At 41.5% G+C, this 26,441-nt stretch overlaps 1 protein-coding gene across 6 annotated transcripts; it reads left to right on the forward strand.

Moving 5' to 3' along the window:
• Positions 1-25,660, forward strand: KIF23 (kinesin family member 23). Of its 6 annotated transcripts, none has more exons than XM_024199550.2 (24): positions 1-140; positions 3,250-3,319; positions 4,460-4,588; positions 5,508-5,613; positions 6,905-7,041; positions 7,406-7,515; positions 10,805-10,975; positions 12,268-12,309; positions 12,739-12,851; positions 12,985-13,106; positions 13,621-13,723; positions 14,109-14,188; positions 14,279-14,398; positions 14,930-15,089; positions 15,762-15,929; positions 16,601-16,758; positions 17,195-17,368; positions 17,970-18,149; positions 18,557-18,865; positions 21,009-21,239; positions 22,379-22,461; positions 22,822-22,903; positions 23,025-23,095; positions 25,125-25,660. In XM_024199550.2, the coding sequence occupies exons 1-24, from the start codon at positions 130-132 to the stop codon at positions 25,138-25,140; spliced, it is 2,946 nt and encodes a 981-aa protein (XP_024055318.2). In that variant the 5' UTR covers positions 1-129; the 3' UTR covers positions 25,141-25,660. The 6 variants fall into 6 exon arrangements, with proteins under 6 accessions (XP_024055318.2, XP_024055319.2, XP_024055321.2 ...); XM_024199551.2 differs by having other exon boundaries at positions 3,253-3,319; XM_024199555.2 differs by lacking the exon at positions 1-140 and adding an exon at positions 658-676 and having other exon boundaries at positions 3,253-3,319.
• The last annotated feature ends 781 nt before the right edge of the window (positions 25,661-26,441 follow it).

Here is a 26,441-nt window from a genome sequence, read left to right on the forward strand (position 1 = left end):
CCCCCCTGCCAGCACCGCCCAGGCCGCGACAGAGCGGCCCCGCCCGGCCACCGTCCCGGGACCCGACCCCAGCCCGCCCGGCCACCGTCCCGGCACCCGAGAGCGGCCCCGCAGCGAGGGAGCGGCACCATGAAGGCGGCGTGAGTATGGGGCGGGACCCCCCCCCAGGCCCGGCCCTACGGCCGGGGCTCTCGGGTCACCGCCCTCCCCCGGCCAGCCCGGCCCGCTTGCCCCGCTCGAGGCCGGCGGCGGGTCGAAATGCCCCAGCGATGCCGGTGGGTTGAGCCGCTCGCCGAGGCCCCGATCCAGCCGCCCCGCCGAGGGGGAGGCGTGTGGGGGGGGGCCCCTCTGGGGCCTTGCATGGAGAAAGTCACCCCCTGTCCACCCCCTCCCCCGGCAAGGGTCCCGCGTGTGCAACCAGCGTTGGAGGGGGCCGAGCACCGGGCCTGAGAAATCCCCCCCACGCCCCCGAGGTGCGGGGACCGGCACAACTACAGCAGCGCTGCCGCCGGTGACAACCCGGTCAGCCCCACGCGGGTGGTGTGGTGATCAGGGCGGGCAGCCCCCCCACCCCCAGCAGAGGGGGTTCGGCCCCTGCCTTGCGTGCTCTTAGGCTTTGCCGTGGTGAGAGCGAGACAAAGAGCTCGGGGCGAGCCCGTCTCTTTCACCGACAGAGGTTGGTCCAGTACAACCTATCCCCTCACCCACCTTGTCTCTCTTATGAGGCTTGTTCGTGTGTTGGCCCCCGGGCAGGTCTAGCCTAGAAACGTCGGCTGACCTGCTTTAGGTCGACTTACAGCCCTCACCGTGATTACTGCAGTGGTTCGTGTCCATGCGACCCTCCTTTTGTCCCTGGTGCACATCCTCACCAGCAGCGCTTCTACTGACTTAACAGGGGCAGGGTGGGGGGCTGAGAGCCTGGGCTGTCAGCCCCCCACGCAGCTCCCCCATGGCCAGGAGCCCGGCTTGCTTGTCAGTTTCACGGCTCCTGCATGAATGACAGCCAACAGCGGATGTAAGTAACGCAGTGTCTACACAGACTACTAGTTGCCCTAACTACACCGACATAAGCCCTACACCTCTCGTGGAGTTATAATGTCAGTGTAGTAGGGCACTTATATCGGCGGGAGCAAGGCTGAACTGTGTACACTGACATAATTAGGTCAACATAAGCTGCCTTATGTTGACCTAACTCTGTAGTGTAGACCAAGCCTTAGGGTATGTCTACACTACCCGCCGGATCGGCGGGCAGCAATCGATCCAGCTGGGATCGATTTATCGTGTCTAGTCTAGATGCGATAAATCGACCCCTGAGTGCTCTCCCGTTGACTCCTGTACTCCACCGCCACGAGAGGCGCAGGCAGACTCGACGGGGGAGCGACAGCAGTCGACTCACCGCAGTAAAGACACTACGATGAGTAGGTCTAAGTACATCGACTTCAGCTACGTTATTCACGTAGCTGAAGTTGCGTAACTTAGATCGATCCCTCCCCCTAGTATAGACCAGGCCTTAGAGTAACAAAATGGGTGAGATATTATCTTTTACTGGGGCAGCTTCTATTGGTGTGAGAGACAAGCTTTCCAGCTACACAGAGCTCTTCATATGGTCTGGGAAAAGTACTTAGAGTGTCGCAACTAAATACATTGTGGAACAGATTGTTTATCAGAAGTAGTTACACGTTGTAAGGGACCATTCAAGGTGAAGTGGCCGTTAACACCACTTTTGTCATAAGACAAAAAATGGGTTGGTGAGTTACAGATTGCAGTAATAAGCCATAAGTCCAGTATCCTTATTAAAAAGCAACAGAAAGTCCTGTGGCGCCTTTAAGACTAACAGATGTATTGGAGCATAAGCTTTCGTGGGTGAATACCCACTTCGTCAGATACATCTTATTAAGATTGCGATTTTTAGTGTCTAGCAAAGTTATGAATTTAAACTCCCAGACTTGTCTTAGAAGGCGTTGTGCCGGTTTCCTTTGAGGATGAGGACTAAGAGATATGGAGTGATTGTATTGTGAAAAATGTTTGCCCTTGGGTGGTATAGTGTGTTTGTCTCTTATCTTTTTTTGGTATGTCATTTGAGAGCGTAGTGATTGTCTGTTTTTGCCCACATAATTTTTATTGGGGGCTTTTAGTGCACTGGATTAGGTACATCACATGTTGTGATATCCATGTGTAGGACCCATGGATCTTGAAAGGTTTGATGTGCGGTTATTGATGTTCATAACAGTGGAGATATGTCTGCAGGTTTTGCATCTGTCGTTCTGGCAGGTTCTGTTACTGTTTTGAGTTGGTGAGTCCTGGTCTGTGGGTAACTTACTTGTGATGATGAGGTTGGGGGTTGTTTGAAGACCAGAAGAGGGGGTTCTGAACATATTTTTATTTATTAATTATTAATTTCTCTGTTGTTAGGCTTGGCAGAATTTGCTATGATATATATCATATCTGCCAAAATATATAATGTTTATTTTTAAGCGTTTTTTATCTAAATTTTCACAATTGCAGGAAATTATGGGGAACTGGTCAGACAATAATTATTTAATGACAGATGTTGATTCAAAAAGTTAAAGCTTTATACTGTTAAAACACATTGTCAACATCACATGTCAAAATATATATAGTAAATAGTCTTAAATCAAACAGTTTTCAGGCAGCATTTTTTTCTTTGCCTATCTGTAAATTTTGATGATTATCGATGGAAGTATTTTTTTAGTCTGTGTGTTTATGATTAAATTGATATTTATTGACACTTATTGATTACAAAATCTAATCTGTCCAAGTTTAGTAGTTGTTATATCTGGTGGGGAGGTGTAGCAGGAAGTTCAGTTTTCTCTGTGTGCTTGCAGAGTTATAATAAATCCCTGTTGAAGTAAGTATTACAGTACAGTGCTGACCTCTCCTATTTTACCTCAGGTAAAATAAAATGCCTTGTCTTCACTGTGTCTGTACCTTGGTATAGCTCTTATGTTTTTTTACCCTGAGATAAGAATAAAAAAAAAAAGCCTTCAATAGTGAATACAAGGCCTTAGGAGCGAGCATATGACTTGCCATTTTGGAGCAATGGTGTCCTGTTTCTATAAGTGACCAATGTTTTCCTAAAGAGATGTAGGTAGATCATTGCTGTTGGAAAGTTAGTCTAAAAGATTGTTGGGGAGAGGCAAGTTAATGTTCTTTAGGTAGAACTATGCTAATCAATATATGTATCGTGTGACTGGATGACAAGTCTAACTTTCAGTTCTTTATTTTCAGTAGAACTAAAACTCCTAGAAAACCAGTGCTAAAGAAGTCATCCAACACAAGTCTGAAAGATCCAGTTGGGGTAAGGTGTCTTGCTTTCCACTCTTGCTCTTTTTGCGGTCAACTGGAAAGCAAACCTGCTGTAGCTTCGAGAGGCTAATTTCTATGATTAACTTTCTACTAGCACTGTGGGCTCCTTGGTTTGTGTGTGCCTGACATAATGCAGATGAGGTGAAAGCAGCCCCTACCTCCCCTCCTGTTGTACAGGCTTATTTTCACTTGTGCTTAAGTCTTTTTGGAATCCACTTGTTGCGATCAGGCTTATGCATTTCTAATCCATTTCTTCAGTGTTTTTCTGCTTGCTTTCTGGTGAGTCTGTGGTTCTGGGGGATGAAGTGGGAGGAAAGCCATGTAGTGGCAGAGACTATTCCTTCAATTTCTCTCTTCTTTCCCATCCCCAGCAGAGTTACTCCCCTCTCATCTTTCACTGATGCGATGGCTCAAGGTCCTGAGTTATAACTTTACTTCTTGCCAACAAGGATTGTATGGGATCATAAGAATCTGTCAGTGGCACTCCTGGGTTGACGGGAGGCACTTGACAGGCAGGCCTTTTCCCACGAGGGCAGTGTGTGCTCCAGAATCTAAATGTGGGACTCTTGTGTGGTAATTTAGAGTAGAAAGATTTTCAAGGACAGCACTGTCAGTATACAGTGGCAAGTGACAGAAGTAGATACAAATCTGTTAAAAGAGCGACTTTGTTAATCTGCTAATGGCACTGGACAATTTTTTTTTGTCTTAAAATTCTCCTGTCACTGCCATAGTAGGAATTTCTCTGAAGAGAAGCAGCCAGGGAATTTCTTCATGTGGCTCTTTTTTTGGGTAAATCATGTGTACTTTCAAGTACATATGATCTGGTACATAATTATAAGATGCTGAAATAAAACGATTCCTTTGGTTACTTTAAAGTAGAACAAATTAAGCGTTCTACAGCATGAAGTACATGGCAAAAATATCAGTAGGTGGGAATGGTTGGCTAAGGTAGATTCAATTGACCAAATGTCTAAGGTGCGTGTAAACTGTAGTGGCAAACGTCAAAATATTAATTTCACTTGACTGTGTCAAAAAAAACCCAAAACTGAACAAGAGTAGACTGGCTTTGTATTATTATTATTATTATTATTACTACTTTTTATTCTAAGAAAACTTACTTCTGTTCCATCAGGTGTACTGCAGGGTGCGTCCCCTAAGTGTTCAGGATCAGGAGTGTTGCATAGAAGTGATCAGTGAAACAACCATTCAGATTCATCCTCCTGATGGCTACAGAATATTCCGGAATGGGGAATACAGGGAGGTATAGTACTTTTTAAGACTAGCAGTAGAAACAAATTTAAAATGGGCAAGTTGATAGCTAATGCTCATGCTGACTTTGTCCAGCAAACTTTGGACTTAATCTGTTTATCATAGGCTTGCCATACAGTTCGTATATCAATCTACAGAGGGCTGGCTTCTAAAATATGTATTTCACTTTTTTGTAAACTGTTTGATTAAACTATGTATTTATTCTCACACTAAGTTCTTAATTTACAGTTAAATGGCTTAAACTCAATCGCTAAAAATCAGGGAACTAACCAATTAACATCCACAATAACCTCAACTTGCATGCCTTTAATTCCCTAACATAATATGTTAACATACTACCAAGGGCCTGATCTAATGCTCATTGAAGTCAGTGGAAAGAATCCCTCTGACTTCAATGCATGTTGAAACAGGCTTCAGCTCTGCAGCTCCACAACATGCTCCCCTTCAGTTCCATCATGGGACCACACACTATGCACACATCCAGTTCCTCATCCTCCTACTCAAACACAATTCTAACCTCTTATTATCTTGGGGGAAGGAGCGTGGCTTTTTCTTCTGTCTGGAATGTGCTAGGTACTTCCTGAACACACACAAAGGCCCAACAAGCATGTATTCTAACTTAAAAAAGATGACAGGCAGAGAGGAACAACATGGTGGTGACTGGTATGTCCTGATACTACAGCATGTGTTTAAGTATAATGTGGTTGTCTTTAGTATTAGACTTTACCAGAATTTGAACGGTTACTCTTTGTATGCAGCCCTATATACATATGTAATGTGATTGTCTATATGAAATCTTACACTAAAGAATCTACTTTGCCCTTTTGCTAGACTAGTGAAAAGCAGAGTTTTAGTTATGCAGAGAGATATCTAAAAACCAGATTTACATCAGTGTTTTTTCTTTTCCCCAGACGCAGTATACGTTTAAGGAAGTATTTGGAACTCTTGTCACTCAGAAAGCACTCTTTGATGTTGTGGCTAGACCTCTAGTAGAAGATCTCATTCGTGGGAAAAATGGTATGCAGTATGTTTTGTATTTAACATGCTGCAGTGGCACTGCATAGCTAAAACCATTTATTTTATTTTTTTTTAACTCGTTTGGTTGCCTTTCTCCTGGAATCTTTTTATTTATTTTTTTAAACCACTGTTAAGGCTGTTCAAAACTTAAGGATACTTATTTTCTTCAGCTTTACTTCGCTTATTCTGGCACTCCCCCAAATTGTCAAGGTTTCTCAGTTTGTCTGCTCGAAAACAAGTCTTCAAATTGTTCCTATTTTCATGAAAGAATAGGACTACTTCCTTGTAACAAAGTGCAAAGAAACCCCTTCCCCCCCCGCCTCCAATTCTAAATTACTCCTGTTTCAGATGCATGCAAGATATTTAGATTGGTATGCAAGAAAATCAAGCCTCAATAACTGTAGAGGCTTTTGTCTACAAAACCATGACATCGTATCATATAGCCTAGAGTCTTGATTGGCAGCAATTTGACCTAGTAGGTCTCCTGAATCCTAGTCCAGGGCTCTATCTATGTTCTACTTTGGGTTCAGCCACCAGCCTGCTGGGTGACCTTGGGAAGTCACCCCCCACTCCATGCCTCAGTTTCCTGGCCTGTAAAATGGGGATAATGATGCCAACTTTCTTTGAAAAGAGCTTTGAGATCTACGGATGAAAAGTACTATTGAAGAGCTGGATGGTGGTGGTAATTTGGTGATTGGCTCATCTGAACTATCAAAACCTGTCTGATACCATGAGGCCAGATTCTTCAGGTCCATCTGGCTGCTGTATCTGAAGCTCTTCAGAGCAGAATAAAAACAAACAAGCTTCCCGCAGTCAGGTTGAAGTGACGGTCAAAATGGCTGCCTTCACTCTCCTTTCTAAATGTACTTAACCAGAAAGGGGGGACTCTGAGCAGCTAGAGTTTATTAAAAACGGATTGTTTCTAGTACTTTCCTGAGGTCTGTCCACTAGCACCAGCTAGCCTTGTCCTGAGCGGCATTACAGTGTGCTGGGGAAATGTCTTCACACTAGCTGGCCCAGTCCTACTATCTGGGCAGTCACTGCTCTGAAGACATGCAGCTGTGGTCTTTCCTCTTTTGGACTAACTCTTTCCCACGCCTGGGATGGTACCAACATGTCTTGAGTATTAGTGCCAACTGTTCCAAATGAGGACGTCTTTTTTTTTTTTTCTCTCCCCCCCGCCCCCCGCCTCTGTCTTTATTGGATAGGATCAAGTGACCGTTCAAGTTGAACGTTTTTTAGTTAATAAGGTCCAGTTAGGAATATTTAACTGTAACTGTTTTACTCCTAGGTCTCCTTTTCACCTATGGTGTGACAGGTAGTGGGAAAACACACACAATGACAGGTTCTCCTGGTGATGGAGGACTTCTTCCCCGGTGCTTAGACATGATCTTCAACAGCATAGGACCATTTCAGGCCAAGCGATTTGTGAGTTGCTTTGCTTTAAGTCTTAAGAGAAACTTTCCCAGTAACAGCCTAAAACACCATTCCAAATAGTTATTCTCTGTTCCAAATAGTTAAATTGTAAGAGTAACCTTACAGTCCTTGGAAATAAATTAATCTAACAAAACATCTGCACACGAAGCAGAGCCTGGTCAAAAAGGAGAATGACCGACTACAGGATGGCATGTCAATGAAATGAAGTAGTTTGGTCTGACTATCCCAGAGATCATTAGTCATATTTTCACTCTTATCGTGCTGACATTTTTATCACCACTAACCCTCACCACAACCTGGCATTTCCAGTGTTTAAGATCGTAACATGACAGCTAACTCCATTTGCTGCCCTCAGGTTTTTAAACTTGATGACAAGAACGGTGTGGATGTGCAGTGTGAAGTTGATGCTTTGTTAGAGCGTCAGAAAAGAGATGCCATGCCAATTCCAAAGACTCCGTCTGGCAAGTAAGTAGAATGAAATAATGTATTAATACATATGAATGAAATGTTGTAGCTGTGTCGGTCCCAGGATATTAGAGAGAGAAGGTGGGGGAGGCAATATCTTTTATTGAACCAACCTCTGTTGGGGAGAGAAACAAGCTTTTGAGCTACACAGCCCTGCTCTTCAGGTCTGGGAAAGGTAGTCAGAGTGTCACAGCTAAATACAAGGAGGAACAGATTGTTTAGAATAAGTAAGTAATAGGGCTGTCAAGCGATTAAAAAATTAATTGCACTATTAAACAAAATAGATTACCATTTATTTAAATATTTTTGCATGTTTTCTACATTTTCAAATATATTGATTTCAATTATAACACAGAATATAAAGTGTACAGTGCTCACTTTATATTTATTTTTATAACAAATATTTGCACTGTAAAAAACAAAAGAAATAGCAATTTTCAATTCACCTAATACAAGTACTGTAGCGCAATCTCTTTTATCATGAAAGTTGAACGTACAAATGTAAAATTATGTACAAAAAAATAACTGTTTTATTTTTGAATGCAATGTAAAAACTTTAGAGCCTACAAGTCCACTCGGTCCTATTTCTTGTTCAGCCAATCGCTCAGACAAACAGTTTGTTTACATTTGTAGGAGATAATGCTGCCCACTTGTTCACAATGTCACCTGAAAGTGAGAACAGGCGTTCTCATGGCACTGTTGTAGCCGGCGTTGCAAGATATTTACCTGCCAGATGTGCTAAAGAGTCGTATGTCCCATCATGCTTCAACCACCATTCCAGAGGACATGCGTCCATGCTGATGACAGTTCTACTCGATAACAGTCCAAAGCAGTGCGGACCGACGCATGTTCATTTTCATCATCTGAGTCAGATACCACCAGCAGAAGGTTGATTTTTCTTTTCTGGTGGTTCAAGTTCTGTAGTTTCCACACTGGAGTGTTGCTCTTTTAAGATTTCTGAAAGCATGTTCCACACCTCATCCCTCTCAGATTTTGGAAGGCACTTCAGATTCTTAAATCTTGGCTTGAGTGCTGTAGCTATCTTTAGAAATTCACATTGGTACCTTCTTTGCATTTTGTCAAATCTGCAGCGAAGGTGTTCTTAAAATGAACATGTGCCGAGTCATCATCCGGGACTACTATAACATAACATGAAATATATGGCAAAATGTGGGTAAAATAGAGCCAGAGACATACAATTCTCCCCAAAGAGTTCAGTCACAAATCTAATTAACGCATTTTTTTTTTTTTTTAAACGAGCATCATCAGCATAGAAGTATGTCCTCTGGAATGGTGGCCAAAGCATGAAGGGGCATATGAATGTTTAGCGTATCTGGCACGTAAATACCTTGCAATGCGGTCTACAAAAGTCTCGTGTGAATGCCTGTTCTCACTTTCTGGTGACATTGTAAATAAGAAGTGGGCAGCATTATCTCCGGTTAATGTAAACAAACTTGTTTGTCTTAGTGATTTGGCTGATCGAGAAGTAGACTGAGTGGACTTGTAGGTTCTAAAGTTTTACATTGTTTTGTTTTTGAGTGCAGTTATGTAACACAAAATCTACATTTGTAAGTTGCACTTTCACGATAAAGAAATTGCACTACCGTACTTATGAGGTGAATTGAAAAATACTGTTTCTTTTGTTTATCATTTTTACAGTGCAAATATTTGTAATCAAAAATAATGTGAGCAGTGTATACTTTGTATTCTGTGTTGTAATTCAAATCAATGTATATGAAAATGTAAAAAAAAAATCCAAAAATATTTAATGTCAATTGGTATATTATTTTTTAACAGTGTGATTAAAACCACAATTAATTGTAATTAATTTTTGTGAGTTAATCGCGTGAGTTAACTGCAATTAATCAACAGCCCTAGTAATTAACACATTGTAAGAGACCACTCAAGGTAAAGTGGCCCTTTAACACCTCTCCATGCGTGGGGGTTGGGGTGTGGGGGAGAGAAACTGGCAGGAAGTGGGCTGTAGCCCACGATAGCTTATGTTCAAATAAATTTGTTAGTCTCTAAGGTGCCACAAGTACTCCTGTTCTTTTTGCGGATACAGACTAACACGGCTGCTACTCTGAAACCTGTCACTATGCAAGATTATAGACTGTTGTAATAAGCCATAAATCCAGTGTCTCCGTTCAGTCTATGATTTTTAGTATCTAGAAAAGTTATGCATTTAAGCTCCCAGGCTACTTTTGATGGTATTGTGCAGGTTTCCTTTGAGGATGAGGACTGGAACGTCCGATACAGAGGTGAAAAGTGTTCACCCCCAGGTGATGTGGTGTTTCTGGCTTCTCATTTTTCTCTGAGAGTTTATGTAGCTGTGACACTCAGAGTACATTTCCCAGACCTGAAGAAGAGCTCTGTGTAATCTCATAAATTTGTCTATGAAAGAGATTACCTCACCTACCTTGTCTCTATTGATACATGTCCTTCTAAAACTTGACTTTTGATGACTTAGACGCCCTTCATGAACACTTCTCACCACTTTCAGGGAGCGTTAATATATCACTCTTCCTTTATCTTCTGGTGAGATAAAGATAGTCTAGTCAACATTTAAAGCTGCGTACTTGCAGGCAGGCAACCTAGGTTCTGTTCTTTGCAATATGATTCGTAGCATTACCTTGGTTAAGTCGCTTAAACTGTCTGTGCTTTAGTCTTTCCTGTTACTAAAAGGTATGTTAAATTAAGTGTTTGAGTTTAATGAATGGAAAATGCTATAAGTACAAAGTATTAATGAGCTCTGCATAGGGCTGACTAACTGTAACTGCTTGGTAATTGACTAGGTAACACAACTACATCTGAAAATTTTATATCACAATCTATAGTAATAAACGTGACTATATTTAAGCTTTTTACTGCTTTCACGAGTGCTTTAGATCTTTCTTTCTGGAGAACTGGATGCCTGGCACCAGTGTTCAATGTGAGCATTTTTGGCACTTCAGTTACATACCCGTGGCTAGCCAATGCCAGCTGACTCTGACTAAGGGGCTATTTAATTGCAGTGTAGACGTTTTGGCTCAGGCTGCATTCCAATCTCTGGGACCCTCGCAGGGTACTAGAGCCTGGGCTCCAGCCCAAGCCTGAAAACATCTACACTGCATTTAAATGGTGCCTTAGCCTGAGCTAAGGTTTTTAATTGCAGTGTAGACATACCCTTAGACAGTTTTTCCTGATACTGTGCTGCTTTCAATATAGCTTCTAATTCTAGAGTATATGTGATGAGTTCTCAGCTTGTCATGGATGCTGTAGTTTAATAATGTCATACATGTTTTAACAGACGACAAATAGATCCAGAATTTGCTGATATGATCAGTGTACGAGATCATTGCAAAGTGGAAGAGGTTGAAGAAGACAATGTCTACGGTGTGTTTGTCTCGTATATTGAAATCTACAATAACTACATATATGATCTGTTGGAGGAAATTCCCTTCGATCCAATAAAACCAAAGTAAGTGTCTCTTTTAATATGCCTCTTTGAGTGATTATCACCTGTCCAGGTTGTAATTAATATTGGGTTACCTCGAGACATGCTCACAACCCCCACCACTTTTGTCTTGAGTCCAAACAAGATTACTCAAGAAAGGAATATTGGGTACAGGGGTGTGGATACAAGACTGTGAACCAGACAGTTATATCTGACTTTGCCACTGGCACCCTCTGTAGCCTTGTGCAAGTCTGCCTCAACCTCATCTGAAAAACGGGGACTTGCTGTGATGTAGTGTGGAGTTGGCTTGTTTAAGTTTCTACAGCAGGGTCTAAAACTGCAGAATAGGTGTCTTGTTGCTGGTGCTAAATTGTAACATGCTCTAGAGTAGGGTAACCAGATGTCCCGATTTTATAGGGACAGTCCCGATATTTGGGGCTTTTTTTTTATATAGGCTCCTATTACCCCCCAACCCATCCCGATTTTTCACACTTGCTGTCTGGTCACTCTACTCTAGAGGGAATGTCAAAAGAGGAACTTAAGTTTCAGTTATATTGGCACAGGCTCTTGGAACCTGCAGGACTCCCAAACCTGTTCATGCTGTCTGACAAACAGCACTCAACTGATGATTACAACTTGCAATCTATACTACAACTTAGCTGCCATTCCTACTCCTGTTTCCAAAGAAACTGATACTGGCTTGGGGAACATGACTCACTGTTAATCAGCTTTACACTTCATTGAAACAGGAACAGAAATGTTAGGTGTCAGTCTGAAACGCTGGCTTTTGGAGGCAGCCTCTGGATGAGCTGCCTCCCACTGCTACAGTGTTTGGGAACTTTGGGGAAAACAATGCCCGATAGGGACAACACAAGCGCACCTCTAAACTTTTGTCTTGTCTCCACGTTAACTCTCTGCTTTGTGCTTCTGTTTAAATGGATCTAAAATTAAGGTTCTCACAAATAGCTACTGGTGTACAAATATCTTTGTGAAACTTGACACACTTACGGCAGAACAATTAATGCACACAGATTTGCTATGACTCTGGCCTGAGATCTTTGGTTCTACTCTTTTTGGATTCCTTCTCTGAATAGGGTCCACAAACCACTAGAACATATTGGCTATGTCATGAGGCTGTAAGAGGAGAGTTACAATGATTTTGTTTAACCTCTTGTTAAGCTCTCACTAGAGGATCACCATCTTGTTGAACATTTCCATAAATTGGTCTTAACTTTTACATGATTTCCCGTTGTGCAAACAACAGTGATTAAAATGTTAGGTGGTTGCTGTAATATTTTACCCTATTCCTTCGATAGGTGGAACAGTTGCAACACTCCTGTGCAGAATGGTGATTTTATGTATGTGCCCAGCATATTGTCCCTTCTATTAAAATTGGAGATGCTGAATTCATTGTATGGTGTTGCTGTAAATAAATTCCGCCCCCATCTCTTTCTCTGCTTCTCTAGCAAATTCAGAATAATGCTGTTTAAATCTGTTACATGCTTCTGTATGAGCTTATGCATGTAGGAGAGTAGCAGTAGTCCTCCAGCCTCCTAGTGCCTACTATGCATTGCAATTAAATGTGGCTTAAGCAATAACGGAAGTGTAACTAATCCTGCCTAAATATTTCCCCATGCATTTGTATTGGCTCTCCGTCCTGTGGGTGTGGGAGAATGTTTGACATCTGTGTTCAGGTTGAATTTGATCCTTAAACATAAGGATTTGCATGGTGCTTGTTTTAAAAGCCTTGCTGTCTGTCAGCTTGATCTAAACCATGCTCTTTGCAGGCCTCCACAATCCAAAGTACTCCGTGAGGACCAGAATCACAACATGTATGTTATAGGATGCACCGAAGTAGAGGTAAAATCTACTGAAGAAGCTTTTGAAGTTTTTTGGAGAGGTAAGAAATGTTCAGAAGTAGTGGTCACTTTAGTCACATAGATCCCTTCATGTACAGTAGAAACCCTGTGGCATGAAGACCTGCATGACCTCTACAGATTTGCCATTCAGATTAAAAGACTCTTGTTTAACAGGTCAAAAGAAGAGGCGGATTGCTAACACTCAGCTGAATCGCGAATCTAGTCGTTCTCACAGTGTGTTTATGATTAAGTTGGCTCAGGCGCCACTGGATGCGGATGGAGATAATGTTCTGCAGGTGAAATTCAGAGGCTAATTATTTAAGAGCACAATGTGGGTGTGGGAAGGGCGGAGACCTACCTAGACAATGGCTCCTGTCTGGGACGTTCTAATTACTAGTTTCCAGGTGCACTTTTTAAATGCCTCATAAGTCCAAGCTCCCTCTGTCAAGGTGAGCATTAACGAAATTAGCAAAGCTTGTTATTCTCTTGCTCTTTGTCTTGGCTACTCTTACGCAAAAACTAAGCATATAGAAATTGGGAGAGGTTTTGTGAAAGGCGTTTAGTTTGAGGCTGCCTGAGATGTAATATGAATCCTGGGTTCCAGAACCTGGAATGCTAGAACATTAAACCATTAGGAGCTCCTAGCCTCTCACATAATTATAAGAGAGATCCTCAATTCTCTCTCTAACCTTTAAGTATTAACTTACAGCAGTTATGTAAGGCTTAAAAGTCCCATGTAATTTTATTTCTTCCCCTATATTGGGGAAGTGTTGCAAATGGCATTAAACATTTAATTTTTTTCTTGAACAGGAGAGAGAACAAATAACTTTAAGCCAGATGTCCTTGGTTGATTTAGCTGGAAGTGAAAGAACGAATAGGACAAAAGCTGAAGGAAACAGACTACGGGAAGCAGGTACATAGTTGGTTTGGTGTCTGTTGGGTGGTCTGTTGCTTATATGCTCATATGCAACTATTTGTGGACTAGCAAGCTGGTCGTATGGTAATGCCTCCTGGCTCAAGATAAATATCCTGGAAAAATCCTGGTGGGGGTGTCTTTTTGTTCTATTAAGTCAAATGACTCTCTTAAATCCCCTTATCTGGAAAGCTGGACACCACTCATTGTAGCATTTACTTGTCTTAATGTAACTAGAAAAGGCTTTAGATATTCCTAATCTAATCAGAGTAGTTTATCCTCCCAACAATGCTGTTTTAGGCATAAACTGGTCACTAATTTTGGAGTATTGTAATGGAGGGGCAATATCCAACTGAGCGCTTAACACTAGCTCTGTTTCTTTCAGGTAATATTAACCAGTCACTTATGACATTAAGAACATGTATTGAAGTTCTACGGGAGAACCAAATGTATGGAACCAACAAGGTATACAACAACCCACCTCCTTACTGTCTTCTAACCTCTCAAGACTTTTGCTTGAGAATGTGATTAGATTTTTTTTTCAATTTTTTTTAGATGGTCCCTTATCGAGACTCCAAATTAACCCACCTATTCAAGAACTACTTTGATGGAGAAGGAAAAGTGCGTATGATCGTGTGCGTTAACCCCAAGGCCGAGGACTATGAGGAGAGCTTGGTAACTTGCATGTGTTTTCCCCTCTTTCTCCTCCTCCCCCCCCCCCCCCCCCCCCCCCCCCCCAAACCCATCCCAACTAAACAGATGAAATGAATACGAAGAGATAGAAAATATAAAGGGGAGGGAATCTCGCACAAGGAACAAAACTGAAACTTTAAAGGGAAACCCACAACCTAACAGTCACACTCCCTACTCCTAGAAATGGCATGAAGAATACTATAACTGAAAGAAGTCACATTTCTTCTAGGCATTAACTGTTTGCCAGCACTCTGTATAGTCACTTTCACTGTTTCCCTTGTTGGCAGCATTGCGGGGGGGGGGAGACGCGCGCACGCGCCCCTGTAAGACCACCAGGGAAACTGGGCCGGAGCTGTAGTAGTTGGAACTACCTGTAACTTGGTTTTTAAAAGCCATCTCAATTTGATAATGTCCTTTTTAATATGTATCTTAGTACTTGCGAGTTCACACTGTGGCTAAAGATTGTGGTAACTAAATACAGAGTATCTAAAACTGAATATTGTTCTATCATAGCAAGTCATGCGATTTGCAGAAATGACCCAAGAAGTTGAAGTTGCGAGACCTGTTGATAAACCACTTTTTGGCTTAACCCCTGGACGCCGATTTAGAAACCAGGCCTTTAAGGATGAACTCTCACGAAAACTTGAGATTCGAGGTGGCCCAATCAGCGGAGGTAAAACCTGGATTGATGTTACATGATTTCATAGCACAGATTTATTAGTCCAGTCTGACTAATAGAAAAGACATTACAAGAAAACAAAAATCTCTTACATAATCTATAACTTAACCTATACAATAAAGTCATAAGTATATCTGTTACCTTGGGTTTATACTGCAGGGTATAAATTCTAATGAATACAGTTGGCTTTAGTGCACATATTACTAGTTACAAGGTAAATTTTTAATATAGCGATAACAGACTTAGATTAACTTTCCCTTACCCTGTCCCTTGGGGGAGGTCATGGATATAGAAATACAGCAATATTTGGACAAAGAAATAATTTTTAAACAGGATAAAAAAAGTTATGCTCAAAGGACTTGTAATTTCTCTCTCTTAAATTTCCAAGCTTCCCTCTACACCTACCTTTAGTTTATAACTTCTCTTATTGAAACACTTATTATATGCAGCAATGTCACATTCAAACCCTTCTTTTGGTACAGTTGTGCCTGATCAGCTACCATCTAGGTGATGGAAACTGCCTGATTAAAATGTTCAGGCTTTTATATTTCCAAAATGCTATGGGGTGAGAGGGAGTGAGTGTGTGGCTTCAGTCTGTGCCCTGTAATACTGAAGTGTTTTTAGAATAGCTTGCTGTCATGGATTGTCTGCTTTCAATCCTTACAGAAACAGAAGAACAATCTGTTACAGAAATGCTTCTGCAGAACTTCCCTCCGTTACCATCATGTGAACTATTGGACGTGAATGATGACCAAACACTTCCTAGGCTGATTGAAGTCCTTGAGAAACGCCACAGAATGCGGCAGATGCTGTCAGAAGAGTTTACCAAAAATGGTGAGCATTGATTCTCCATGGGAAACCATTCCTCTGCTAATCTAATACATGAAAGACAGTTGGGTAAAGCATCTGGAGTAAAATAGCCATATCTTCTATCCCAGTAGGCATGTGGCAGAACATATCTTTGTTCACCTAAATTTGCGAGTGATGCTTTAAAAACTTCATTGTGGTTTGATATAATAAATCAGACTTTTGGCAGGGTTGTGACAGCAAGCAAATAAGGCAATCTTCATATTTCAAGCTAGCTGGGAAGAGGCAGAAGTTGATCTAGTTCAGGCGTAGGCAACCTATGGCACGCGTGCCGAAGGCGGCACGCGAGCTGGTTTTCAGTGGCACTCACCCTGCCCGGGTCCTGGCCACTGGTCCGGGTGGCTCTGCATTTTAATTTAATTTTAAATGAAGCTTCTTAAACATTTTTAAAACCTTATTTACTTTACATACAACAATAGTTTAGTTATATATTATAGATGTATAGAAAGAGACCTTCTAAAAATGTTAAAATGTATGACTGGCACGCAAAACCTTAAATCAGAGTGAATAAATGAAGACTCGGCACACCACTTCTGAAAGGTTGCCGACCCCTGATCTAGTTTAATGTTCTGGGGTGGGAGTGCAAAGATTCTCCCTAAGTGAATTTATATGGATTACAATGTCTGAATCTGTTCCAGTACTCGCATTTAAAACTATGCTGCAAGAATTTGATAGCAGCATTGTATCCAAGGAAAACTACGCTCAAGGAAAACTCACGGAAAAGGAGAAAATGATAGCAGGACAGAAAATGGAGATTGAACGACTGGAAAAGAAAACTAAAACATTAGAGTACAAGGTTTGTTCTTGCATAATTTGAAATTACTCAGTTCTTAGGCACAAAACTTATACCCTACTTAGCAAATGGCAAATTTTTAATTCAAAGCCAGAAGTTTTTCCACATAAGGTTCCACATTAGTTGTTTTTTCTCTTATTTGGTGGGGATATTACTCAAAATGTCTTACTTGTTTCGGCTTTAGCATAAGGTTACGGTTAAGTTTCTTTCAAGAAAAACAGAAATTGCTAAACTTGGTACAAACTTCTGAAATTGTCTTGAAATTTCAAAGGGATCTTACTGGAGTGTGTGTTTGTGTCTGTACTAAAATCGCTGATTGTGTTCTAAAGCATCTTAAAATACAATTAGCTCCTTTGCTCTATTGTGCACCTCTCCAAGAAAATGCTTCGTGAGCAATTAATGTGAAACGTAAAAGAAATTGCTATGGTCTTTTCTCCAGATTGAGATTTTAGAGAAAACGACTACAATTTATGAAGAAGACAAACGGAATTTGCAGCAAGAGCTAGAAAGCAAGAGTCAGAAATTGCAGCGGCAGGCTTCTGATAAGCGTCGATTGGAAGCACGGTTGCAAGGCATGGTGACAGAGACAACAATGAAGTGGGAGAAGGAATGTGTAAGTACGCTAGCGTATCTGTTAGAAATGCTTCATGGAGCAATGGTGCTTGTACCAAGCTAAGGCTGAAGTTAATTTCTCTTTGTGTATCCAGTTTTGAGAGAGAGACCAGACCATCCACTCTCATCTTGAAATTTTGACAAGTGTGATCTTATGCTGAGGTAGAATTTTTCTAGAAGGGTATTGATGTGAACTTAGGATTCTACTCTTCCCGTGGTACATTAGCAACAGCAAATTTTCTGCCAATTGCGTGTGTGTGTGTGGGGGGGGGGGGGAATAGCGTCTGAGAAATCAACCTCCTATAGTGATCCATTACCTGAGCTAGAGACTTGGCTCATATTGTAGTGGCTACGTGTGCTACTAAATGAATGTAATCACTTTGTTCTTCAGTTAGGACATTAAAGATGCTAGATAGCTTTGAAAGTTGGCCAGGCCTAGTTTACATAGTGAGTACTTTGACAAGTCTACATCTTGGCTGGAAAGACTTCATTCCATTTGAAATACACAGCTCTCCTCAATTCAATTTTCATCACAATAACGTATGTTTGTATAATTTGGTCTTTATTTAAAACAATAGCCTTTACCCTGTTCTCACCTGCAGGAGCGCCGTGTGGCAGCAAAACAGCTGGAGATGCAGAACAAGCTCTGGGTCAAAGATGAGAAACTGAAGCAACTGAAAGCTATTGTTACTGAACCAAAGAATGAAAAACCAGAGAGGCCTTCACGGGAGAAGGACCGGGAGAAAGCTTTTCAGAGATCTGTGTCCCCGCCGCCAGCACCAGTATGTTATATATGAATCTCTTTGTATGTCAGTGCAGAGACAAACCAGTTTTATAAAACTAAATGTGACTGATTATTTTTCTGTCTAGTTGTTGGGAATGGGACACGAGAATGAGTATATGTTTTGGGCTCTACTAAATTCCTTTACGTTTTTTTTTTTTTTTTTTTTTTTTTTTTTCCTCCAGTGTGTTGTGTCTCTGCATGCTCTTACCTTACACTTGACTAATTGAAAGAGTGCCCTGGCTTTTTAAAGCTGACCACGAAACACCTAATTATGTGAAGTACTTGCGTTGATTACTCTCTGCATATATGCAAGTCAGCCATTCAGGATGATTTCTGAGAAGTGTTATACTTTGTTACCAGTTCAAAATTGTATGTGTTCACTAACTTCTCTCCCATTTTCTTCAGTTTTCTAGTAACTATGTTACTCAAGTCCCTAGCAGCCAACCTCTCATGAGCCAGCCACAGCTGCATAGACGCTCTAACTCTTGTAGCAGCATTTCTGTGGCATCCTGTATTTCGGAGTGGGAGCAGAAAATTCCTCCATACAACAAGCATACCATTGGCACACCTAAGGCAAGGAGTAGACAACAGGAACCAGAGCAAAATAGAAACTGTAATGTGTCAGACAGAAGGCGAGGGATGCACTGGACTGGAGTCATTGAGGTCCCCAGCCGTAGAGATGAGATAGAAATAGAAGAGGACCAATGCTGCAGGGTTAGTGCTACTCCTAGCAATGGTTACATGTAGCAGTGCTTGGTTGCCATGGCTCAGAAGATTACCATTCTTAAACAATTGCTAAGCTTACTGTGTTCTGCCATATGTGAGCTCACCCCTGAAATGGAATTGGACCCTATTTTACAAATTTTCTCCATGCTTGACTGCTGCCTCCAAGTTGTGTGTCACGGCACTTGCAAAACACAGTCTAATTTGGTTTCTAAAGTCAGCATATAAAAGCCCTTAAAGGAGTATGTCTGTCTGTGTCTCCTCAGCGTGTGTGTAGCTCTCTCCAGGAACAACAATTATAGTCAGTTTTTCTGACTATAAACCTCCTTGTGTCTCCATTTGTCTCTCTCTCAAACTTATTTGGCAGTCTGCAATTGCCAGAGTCATTTTTGGGCAGATTAAAGGTCTCATGAGCTGTTTGTGCAAATTTCATTTATCAGCTGGAAACTGTTTGGACAAGCAGTCTCGCTTGTAAAGAGCTGAGTCTGGGATTCGTACAACCATTAAAATGTTCTTACTAAATTTGAATATTTGTAATAAAACTTGGTGGTTTTACTTGCAGTTCTCATTCCATTTTAATTGGTCTAAGTGATTCTTCTGTGTACCAGTTCATCGCAAGGAGATGCTTGTCTTAACACTATACGCTTTATCATCACATTCTTGCTACAGGGGTTCAGGTGAAACTAATAGACAAATACAAATATCAGATTATTCTGAGAGATGTTCGAAACAGGAGCAAAATCTCTATTACATTGTGAATCCATATCTTGGACTCCCTTAATTGTATTACACACTTGTTCATCAAAGTTCCTGTTAGAGAAACTTTTTGATGCAAGTGACATGCTTTCATACTAATGCCGTTCAAATTGAAGTATATCTTAACCCCTGTTGGTAGCAAGTTAAGGAACATTGTCTACTGTCAAATACAGTGCACCCTTTTTTAAGGATCTAAACTCCTAAGGCAGCTTTTCAGAACTGTCTCAAAAAATTGCCAATGGAAAAATTAACACTTCACTCACCCATCCAAAAAAAAAAAAGTTTCCGTGGGTAGCTTTAGGTGAGCCTTGAAAACTTCTATTTGCCCAAATCTTAATGTTGCTTTCTGCATCCTGGCAGCATGTAGTTTTTGATAAGAACATAGATGCTTGTAAACCGTGTTTGGGGCTACTGAGAAGAGACCTATCAAGAGGGTGCACTGTAAGCCTTGTACCTGTTGCTAAAATACAATGTAATCAATGCTCGAGTCTTGGAAGTGCAGTGGATGGGGGTTAGTATCCATGGATCTGAGTTAGGTGGTCTTGCCACATGTTGCTAGTGAAATGGATTTTCATTGGGTGTATATGTGCGACAGAAGTGTAAAATCTCCCCTTACTATTTACAGCTGTCAGTTCTCAGAGCCTGATGGCAGAGGAACACTTACCCATACCAGTGGTCTTGCTAGTTTCATCTTTCTTCTCTTAAAACTGTGCCATTCTCTCAGCAATGTAAACTCTTGCATGATGGGAGGAAAAAAGCTGAATTTGATGGGGACAGTGCACTGTGTGGCTGACTAGAGATCTTGTGTACTTTGGATGGGTCAAAATCTCACTCTGGAAAGGGGGACTAATGTCAAGCTTCTTCCTTCTCCACAGTATTTACTCAGTAACACAGTTAAGGTCTCTTATCTTTGAGTGACTACGCTGAAGTAGCACCTCCTAAAACCTGTGCCATGAATCTGCTCCCTTGATTACCTGAGAAACAGACCATTTGGCCCAGGAATGTATCCATGGAAACTGTCTTACGTAACTGCTTTTTCAGGCCTCTTTAATATGTGTAGAACTCCTAATTTGGCTGGACATTTAAGAGCTGCTGCAAAAAAGTTCAAATCCTTTTGTCTGAAGTTCTGGTTAAGGAATCCATCCAACTACTTTGAACTTAATTAAAACTGCAAAGAATATGAGTTGGCCCAAGTGTTGTTCTAATAGCGATTTTGTGTAAGTGTGTCAGTAATGGTTCCCTGCAGAATCAATTCTCATTAAAAGTTTAGAGATGAAATTTTGGCCTTCATCCAAATACATTTTAACCAGGCCTGAAAAACTGCACTTTAACTACTGATTATGCTTATTTCTTCTGGTTCCTTTTCCACTCTGATCAGACTGCACCTCCAGTTCGTCTCCGACACAGACGATCACGCTCAGCGGGGGAAAGATGGGTAGATCATAAGCCACCTTCTAATGTGCCCACTGAAACAGTCATGCAGCCCCATGTCCCCCATGCCATCACAGTAGCAGCTGCAAACGAAAAGGCACTAGCTAAGTGTGACAAGTACATGCTGACGCATCAGGAACTAGCTTCTGATGGGGAGATTGAAACTAAACTGATTAAGGTAAAGCAAATACCTTTGTGTTGTCAAATCGTACTTAACTGATCCGGAGTTTCTGATCTTAGCTTGCATAAGGATGTGTTTGACTTAAAGTGCTTTTGTTGATTGTGATTTTGGAAGTTGCATGTTGGGGTAGGAGACACTTCAGTTCCTAGAAAACATTTCTAAAGTAAGCTGACCGTACTTGAATGTGCTCTTCTAGCTATTTGCATGCCAAGTTTCATCTGCATCAGTTTGATTAAAAAGAAATTGCACCTACCATAATAAAATGATCTTTTAGGCCATTATGTAAGACACCATCCATAATCCGTGGATGTGTCAAGCCTGTGACTTCCACTGGCTTTCTGAAGCCTAGTTACAGAGGTTTGACCATCTTGTTGAAGTGATGTCGCTTCGTTCCTCTAGCAGCGTGAGCCAGTTCCCATCTTGCCGCAACAACAAAGCAGCAATGTGAAATCTAACACTTTCAGAATGCAGCTTCCAAGTGTTAGTCTGGCAAACATCTAAAGCAAGTTGGGATGCAGCGTAGGCTTCAAGTGCCAGGGGGCTTTGCTAGTTTCACAAAAGATGTCTCTTCAGCCAGATGGCCGCTTTCAGCATGTTTCTTGGAAATGCCAATTGTTGTCACTTAAAAAATCCCCCAAAGAAACAGCATTGATAATTACTTCTTGTGGTGAACTTTAAACTGGATAAAACAGCTGCATTTTCCTTTAGCTCTGACTACTACGGCATTGTCACTTTTTAAAATAAAATTCCTCCATGCTACCCCAAGGGCTTGTTGACCCCACTTATCCCAGGCTTTATCTGCCAACACAGTTAGTCCTGTCTAGAGTGCCGAATGAAAGCATTGAAACTGGGCATTACTTAGTTGTGTTTGTAATCTGCGGCCTTAGGAATTTCTTGCCCCATTTTTGGGGGGCAGCTGACAACCTCTGGGTACATCATGTGCTGATGGTTCACTCTAGTGCATGCTCAAGTGTTTGTGCTCTCTGGATTGATCGATGAGCTTCCTTGAAAGAAATGGTAGTTATTGCAAATGCTGAGGTCCCGTACTAGTTGGCCACAATTCACGTTTCTGTGCAAACATAATATCCAAATAATTATATTAATTTGTAAGTAACTTGTTTGTTTCTTTCCCTCAGGGTGACGTTTACAGAACCAGAGGTGGTGGACAGGCAGTCCAGTTCACGGATATAGAGACTCTAAAACAAGAATCACCAACCGGGTCAGTCACATTTAATTTTATAATTGCAATAATATCAAGAACCTAGTATCCCCAGAATGTGCACACAGCTCTAATTCCATCAATGGTCTGGTGAGAAACTTCAGAAGAATGAAGTTGCTGAGATTTTGAACTGGAGTTACTGGCTTAATATATGTAAAACTGAGATAAGGGTTTCTTGTAAATCCTTCAGCTACAGGTAGCGCTGGCACGCTGCTGGGGTTTTGGGGTACTAGAAGCTATTCATCATCTCCAGATGAGCGAACCATCTCTAGATAATGGCTTGTGCAGTCACTTGTTTGACAGTCTGTTGAGCTGTATACAGCAGTCTTCAGGACTAACTCGTCTCTCTGCCTCCTTCAGTCGAAAGCGAAGATCATCGCCTTCAAGTCCTACTCCACCAGAAGACGCTGCGGAATCTGAATGGACAGATGTAGAAACCAGAGTAAGTTACAAGTAGGCGGCCAGATTCTTACGTTGGTGTGAATCTGAAATAATGCCAGTAAGTCTGTCGTCTTTTTGCTGGCTTTATGCAGCAGCAGCGACTAATGCACATGTCTTTCCAGTGTTCAGTAGCTGTGGAAATGAGGGCAGGATCCAATCTGGGACCTGGATATCAGCATCATGCTCAGCCCAAGTAGGTGTCACATTAACTTATCATAACTGGAGCTTCTGGCTTTCTTTCTCTAAATGCTCTTTGTCCGGAAAAATATTATTCCCCTCAAGTCTTACCAGCTTTAAGGTAAAGATTGAGTCCTAAAATGTCAAACCAGGTGGCGTTGCCACTTTGTGCCTTTGTGGTTCCAGCCATGTACTCTTTCTCCTCTGCTGTGTGAATGGGTTCTCTTGCTGACTCGGATTATCAAGTAGCAATGATATGTCACCGAGGGGACTACTGGAGACAGCTAAATGCCATGGCAATTGGAATGACAAAGTGGCCTAAAATACAGAGATTGAAGCCAAATTTAGCATGACCAGTGACTTTTTTGGGTGCCCAACTTGATAAGCCTGAAAGGAGCCTGACGTTCAGAGTTGGGCCGACTTTCTGAACATCAGTCCCATGTAAAACATCTCAAGCTGGGTCCCCAGAATCACCGGTCACACTTGGAACTCTTGGCCTGAGGCGTGATAGTAAAATCTGACAGACACCTTATGTCTTCAGCGGCAGTTTGAGTGGGCCCACAAACCTGTGCTGGAACACTGGCTGCCCTGACAGCTCAGAGATGGAGCAGTGTATCAGGGACAGAAGTGAAGTGAAGTGACTATACTATGCCCTGATTTCTTTGGCCATTATACATCTAAGGTTGCAAAGGATTAAAGTAATCTCTATGCCTGTCAATGTTAGTAACATGCTGCAGTGCAAATGGGCATATCCGCGATCTCTGCTTGATGGCGGGAGGGGAGGATAATTTAAATACATTTTATTAGTTTACAAAAACTGTTTAAGGGACCTTGGAGAGGGGGATGGTGTTCAACAATCTGATGGCAAAGTTGATGTAGTTCATATGAAATTCCAACTACCACTTGCCAGACTGGGTACTTAAAGCTTCTAACAGAGACGCACAGGCCCTAGCCCTGGATGACAGCCTGAGGCTTCTTGGGGAGTTTTTGGGTAGCTCAGTCTCACCCTGGAGAGTTTGTGAATCTAAAGCTCCCATCTCGCTATACAAATAGAAACCTCACCTGATGTCATGTAGAAGTCCCGGTTTCTAACACCAGAGTTCAAACAAACGATAGTTTAGACATGAAGCTTCATAAGCGGCAAGACTGGAACTCAAACACTTGCTGACAGAACAAGTGCTTATTAGGTAGTCTGGTAGCCTAGCTGCTGGAGAACAGCGTTCACTTGCAGATTTGGCCTTTTGCAGATAGGTGCTGGCAGTGCTGTGGAAGTGATCCATTCAGCTCAGGGGAAGAAAGCTTGCAGTTTTACACGATGTTTACAGGCAGGAGAGAGGGCTTCAGAGGTAAAAAGGCTTTTCATGAAGCAAAAAGGGGATTGGGGGGTAGAAACGGATGGTGATACCATAATGACCAAACAACCTTCACAAATTTCAGGTCGAAATAGAGAGGCTAAACAACTGTAAGAAGCTAATGCATTAGACTTCAGTCTATGGTGTACACTGCTACAAGTGGGAAAACTTGTCTGTACAAGTCCAGTAGCAGTGGTGGAATACATTTGAAATCTGGCGCTTTGGGGAATGTCTAGTCGGAAGACTTGCGATTTTAGATCTGTTTACAAACATTTCCCTTGTAATCCTGCTATGGTATAAACTTTTCTTCAAAGCGCCCTTCCATGTAATCTTGGGGCCTGATTGAAGTGGGTGGGAGCTTTGTCACTGCCTTTTAGAGAAGCAGGATCAAGTCTTCACTTTGCCTGTTGGGTCAGTCTTGCTGTTGTACTGTGTGTGTAGGCTGAACTCTATGCAAAAGCACATTGTGAACTTAACAGTTGTTGCTCCCTGATCTGATGCGTTGAATAAAATCCATAGCACAGTTGTATCACTGAACCAATTGATTGTCTTTCCATCACTATATACGCTTAAAACTTGTATTCATACAACAGACTATGTAAATCTAAGTAACATTCTTGACCACTATTATAGAAAGTTATGATGTGAGAATCAAAACTTTGAGCTGAGAGTGTTGTGTGTCTTTTATTTCAGGCGCAGAAAACCATGAGCTGGAATTGACTATTGTACTGGAATACTGTTGACAAAATGGGGATTTTAATCAGTTCTTCAGAATTTGCTGCCAGTGAAGTCTTGGTAAATTTACTGCTATGCTAACGCTGCAGACTTGTATTTCATAACGGCCTATGCTGGACAGCAAGCAGCTAAGAGAAAGATTGTTTTTCACAATTCTGAGGAAATACATGTATCCAACGCATTTGTTTTTTGCCCTGCTGTGTATTATGGATAACTTTGAAGAGAGCCTTCTGTTTTGTGTGTGTGTGTGAAGCTCTTGATATTCTGTATCTCCTGTAGACTGAATCATGCAAGGCTTTCGCCTTGTGTTTTTGCCAGGTTTGCTTTTTATAGTGTAAAACTTTTTCAAGTTTGGTCACAATCCTTTGTATGGTTGTTTTTTTTAAAAAGAAAAATACACAATTGCTGCTATTTATTTAGCTGCAGTAATGCACTTTAGAAATATTTCTATGCCCATTCAGGTTTTTATTATACTTAGCAACAATTATTAATATGAACTACCCATCAGAACAATTTCCCAATAAGAGATGGGACTTAATTGTTGCACTGACAGTGTTCTGTACATATACAATCGTCTTCTGAAAGTCATTTCAGACTTCGAGCCAGCCTAATGACCGAAAGCAGGAATCCTGAGACCGTGCATAATGGTGAATTGGTGTCATACCTATTCAGTTGTGTGCAATGAGTAACTGTTCTATGATGCTGATTACATCAGCAGATGTGGGGATGAAGGTAATATGCTCACTTGTTAGGTGACAATTATATTAAGCATGGATCTGCAAATGTGTTAAAATAAATACTTTTATTCAATGGCTCTTACTCAGTGTAGACTTGTTAACTTTGGATAGCGTTTTACTTTTAGTGTATGTAATCTGGGCTTCCTCTCGGTGGAGATGTGAGGCCAGAATTTCAATACCATCTTGCATTGTCTGGTCTTTAAGAGCAACCATGCCAAAAATATCCTGCAGTAATGGATCTTTGAAGTGGGGGTTTGGCACTCTTCGAAACTTTGGCTAAGGGATTACAGTGAATTCCAATACATTAAAAGCATCAGACAAGACCTTCGGGATTTTATATAGGCTCCCTTTCAAGGCAGCCAGTTCCACTTCAGTCTCTTGCCTTATCTTTTGATGAAAGAGTTGTCTTGCTTTAGACTTTGGACTAGGAATAGGAAAAAGGTCTCTTTAGAGAGTGTGTTGGCTAACGTGTTTAAATAACTGTCAAAAATATGGCTTTTAAAAACAGGGTTTGACCACACCTAGTAAGCATGGTTTT

This window comes from Terrapene carolina, unplaced genomic scaffold (assembly GCF_002925995.2).
Source record: "Terrapene carolina triunguis isolate 2854851 unplaced genomic scaffold, T_m_triunguis-2.0 Scaffold67, whole genome shotgun sequence".
NCBI classification, from domain to species: domain Eukaryota; kingdom Metazoa; phylum Chordata; order Testudines; family Emydidae; genus Terrapene; species Terrapene triunguis.